General features: G+C 42.9%; 1 protein-coding gene across 3 annotated transcripts in view; it reads left to right on the top strand.

Annotated features, from left to right (window-relative positions):
• LOC103381246 (regulator of G-protein signaling 6-like) overlaps nucleotides 1-4,374 on the top strand; it is a 53,067-nt gene that overhangs the window by 32,522 nt on the left and 16,171 nt on the right. For all 3 annotated transcript variants that reach the window (XM_025056754.1, XM_025056755.1, XM_025056756.1), the window contains exon 3: nucleotides 2,926-3,022. In XM_025056754.1, coding sequence (XP_024912522.1) covers nucleotides 2,926-3,022 — 97 coding nt within the window. The remainder of the gene's footprint in view (nucleotides 1-2,925; nucleotides 3,023-4,374) is intronic.

The raw sequence follows: 4,374 nt of genomic DNA, 5'->3' as shown, positions 1-4,374 counted from the left end.
GGTCCGCCGGCCGCGCGGGGCGGGGGGGGGGGGGGGGGGGGGGGGGGTTAAATAGAGCGGCTCGCAATAAATCTGATGAACCTGGCCCCCACTGAGCAGCACTTAAAAACACAAACACACGTAATCAGAAAACACAACAACAACACACTGCACCTCAGTGGTGTGTGTTCAAACAGTCGGCAGGGGCTCAGGGCAAAATGGACGTCGGAAAACTGGAACCGACCTTGGAATTTGAGTTTGTTTTTACATCAGACAAAAGTGACGTTTGAGTTTAGACAAAGGTAAAAGGTTCACTTGAACTAATCAAGAGTTGACTAAAAATATAACACAATAGTTAGAGGTTAGTCAGCCGAGACCATACGATGACTGGACTTTAGATATGCTTCAGGTGGGGGGCGCTGATGAGCTGTTTTTATAAGCCAGTAAATTTATTTCAAAACTTTTGCGAAATGCAATCGATTTTTATGGAAAAGGAAATTTTATGAAATGAATTGAATAATCTGTTTATATTCTGATGAAAATATTCCTCATCACATATTTTCTTGTACAGTTAAACATCTGTGTTTTTAGTCGTGCTATAATCAACACAGTGTTCTCTAAACAACCTTCCAAACCTGTCATTTCTTCAGTTTTTTCCTCCCTCACATCTTTTGTTTTTTCATCTTTTTCCCTCCTTTCTGTGACTAATCCTGTGTCACCGTGACTCCGGCTGTTGTGTCTGTGTGAAGATAAAAAAAAAAAAAATCCTTTTAAAATGCTGCAATTTTTGCCTTTCTTTCTTTTCGTTTTTTTTTTTCTTGAAAATAGAAGGCAGTAATTTTCTGCCATCAGGCGTGGAGGGGAAAAAAAAAGAAATTGGCCTCGTAAAAAACTCTGGGACTTGACAACTGATGTAACCTGCAATAAGCTTGTTGTGAATACCTGCTCTGATTAATGGGACGCGGCCTCAGTAGGTGGCGCTCCGCAGCACAGGCCATTAGAGTCATCTGAGCAGCTGCCTCTGCTCACCATCAGGGCCTTGTTAGATCCATAATATTATATTGATACTGAAGTGAGGCCCAGAGCAGCCGGTGCAGGGACATCTGCAGGGACAAGAGAGATGGAACACACAGACTGAACTGGTCAGTGACAGTGACCACACTGACGGCACAGACAGACCACAACCAGGCATCAGATGCACCACAACAGTGGATTGACTGTTGAGTTAGTCATTGAATATTTGAAGTTTGAAGTTTGAAGTTCAGGGGTTGGACGTCAATTTTACAGATGTGCAGATTTGGTACATATTTATGTGAAGGTAGAAAAAAAAAAGATACTTTGTGAAAATAAATATGACGGGACTCTTATTTTGAAATGACCAAAGCGTAAAACCAATGTTTTCTGCTTTGGTTGATTGACTTGACAGGTGGAGTAGGTTCATCAGATCATCAGTAACAGTTCTCTTCTTCTGTGGTGTCCTCAACGTCCAGGATCATCAGTAACAGTAACTTCTTCTGTGGTGTCCTCAACGTCCAGAGGGGAGGAGGTTTCACAACACATGTTCAAAACCAACAACAACAACAAGTGAAGTCCAGTTTAACCAGCCTCAGTGACCAGTGTTCAGTGACCAGTGACCAGTGTTCAGTGACCAGTGACCAGTGACCAGTGTGTTATGAGTCTGCAGTGGAAGTAAAGTGCATGTGAGCGTGGAGCCACTGTGGAAACCTGCTGGAGTCCAACTCCGCTGACGGCTCCGTCCCTATAAATACACACTCACAGCTTCAAAGGGTTGGATGAATGTACACAACAGTAGAACATACGACAGAGACAGGATGTTGAAGAACCCACCGGGGTCAGAGGTCTAGAAATGTTCCACTTCTTCTTCTTCTTCTTCTTCTTCTATCCATCCATCCATCCATCCATCCATCCATCCATCTTGCAGCATCCGTCAGTGGATGATGAAATTATTCAATATACTGTGAATGTTTTTCTGTCAATGTGTAAAAATGAAATTATTATTTTAAAGAAATTAGTTACTGTGGTTAACCCATTCATTTTGAGAGCCCTGATGTGCATATATAAGTGTGTGTGTGTGTGTGTGTGTGTGTGTGTGTACTGCTTCATGTTCTGTCACGATTCATACAGTATTTATAAATAGCTGTGAGACTCTTCTTCACGTCCCACTCTCAACTATAAAAACTCTGCAACATCTGTGCAAGGAGCAAAAAAATGATATTTGAACTGGTGTGTTAATAATATGCTTTTAATCAGTTGAATATGTGTGTTTTTTACACATGTAGCCATCCTGGGAAAATGAGTTTTAATGTGAAATAGCGTGTTTACATTGGATGTTAGTGTCTGGAGCGTCAGCTGTAGCCAATATGAACCAACAACTGCAAATGAAAAGGCCATTAGAAACGACAGTGTCTTCTGCTCCAGTGGTTTTTACGCTTAAGTGCAAACACACATGGACACACACACACACACACACACACGGCTAATGTCATTGTATCCATCATGCATCGTGTTTTTGTTACCATGTTTTTTTTTAAGCTCCAGGGACCTGAGTTGAACCTCTGTCTTCTGTGAAATGAAATTTATTCAAGAAGATTCAGCTCGGTGTAAAAGACAATCACAAATGAAGCTGTAGCTGTAGCTGTGGCTGTAGCTGTGGCTGTAGCTGTAGCTGTGGCTGTAGCTGTAGCTGTAGCTGTAGCTGTAGCTGTGGCTGTGGCTGTGGCTGTAGCTGTGGCTGTAGCTGTGGCTGTGGCTGTAGCTGTGGCTGTAGCTGTGGCTGTAGCTGTGGCTGTAGCTGTGGCTGTAGCTGTAGCTGTGGCTGTAGCTGTGGCTGTAGCTGTAGCTGTAGCTGTAGCTGACACGTCACTGCTGAAGGAGGTCACACAGACTGAAACACATCCTCTTGTTCTTCCTCTCTCTCCTCTTCAGATTGAGGACATAATCACCCGCATCCAGGACGAGACGGACGGCATTCCCATCAGGACTGTCAAGAGCTTCATGACCAAAATCCCCAGTGTTGTCACAGGTAACGAACCAAGTAGAAGAGGAAGGTGTCACGTTGTTGTCAGGCCGGGTCATAGTTTTCGGTGACCTCTGTGACCTTTGCCGGGTCCTAGTTTTCGGTGACCTCTGTGACCTTTGTGTTATATAAATAATGGTTAATTGATAGTTTTGATTCATCGTGAATTATGATGTTACTCGATGTAAATTTGAACTGGAGTTTGTCAGGTTTTTGTTTGAGAAATGGCCAGGACTGAAACCTATGACCTTCTTGCAGTAAAGCAAAAGTGCTAACCGCCTCTTCTACCATGTTGTGCCTTCTGAACCTTAAACCCAGCTCAGATCCAGTGGTGTATCCCAGCAGGACAGTATAGAACCCTAACTGTTCCACGTCGTGTCACATAAACTCCATTATTCATGTCATGAACGATCACATGGTTTCCTGTGATCAAAGTTTGGTCTGTGGGTTCATTAGCATATTGTTGTATCTCTCTGTTCTTTAGAACTTCTAACCCTAACCCTGTGTTGTGCAGAAAGCAGCGTATTAAATCAGACCGATCTTGGTTCACTTCCTAAATGGCTCTATCGCTCCAGACACACGTGAACAAACGAACAGAGGAATCAAACAAACTCCAGTATAGGACACATCCAAACAGAAAACGTGAGGACGCGCCTTCGTCTGCCTTCTCAGCAGCCTGTCTGAGTCTAACTGACAGATGGTTATGGGTTCTATCCATTAAACCAGAGGCCGTATCGATTCTGTCCGCTAACTCTCTGCTACAAGCTAAATAATCTTTTCAGAGACTTGGATTTAAAAAAACCAAAACAAACTTTTCCTCTGCAAAACCTGAGAATGTTCAGTGAGTGACTGGTTAAATTACTGTCATCAGCCTTGACAGATGGAGATAAGAGTTGGAGAAAAGTAGTTAGCTGAGTCACACTCTCGTACCTGGAGTGTTTTGTAGCTGCATTTCATTACGACTGTTTCAAGGCTGATGCTGCTGCTGCTGCTGATGCTGCTGATGCTGCTGATGCTGATGCCACGTCTTCTGCCCTGAATCACTGCAGAAAATGTAAAAACTGGAGGGAAAATGAGAGGACAACACATGATTAAATGTGTGGATGGGGGAAGAAAAAAAAGAAACGTTCAAGAGTGTGAATCAGGATGAGTAATGTCGTCGTACTACCGACAAGGTGCCCTTGGGCAAGGCTATCAACCCATGAATACTTCACTCCAGAGTTTGTTGTGTGGGAAAGTGTAGGTGTGAATCACTGCAACGAGAAACTCCTTCAAACTTTAGAGATAAATAAACACTGTTGGTAGAAAATTAAAAGGAAAAAACATCTATACATACTGTATATATGTATATATATATA

The sequence above is a fragment of the Cynoglossus semilaevis genome, chromosome 7 (genome assembly GCF_000523025.1).
Source record: "Cynoglossus semilaevis isolate Cse_v1.0 chromosome 7, Cse_v1.0, whole genome shotgun sequence".
Taxonomy (NCBI): domain Eukaryota; kingdom Metazoa; phylum Chordata; class Actinopteri; order Pleuronectiformes; family Cynoglossidae; genus Cynoglossus; species Cynoglossus semilaevis.
This window is presented reverse-complemented; position numbering and strand designations above follow the sequence as displayed.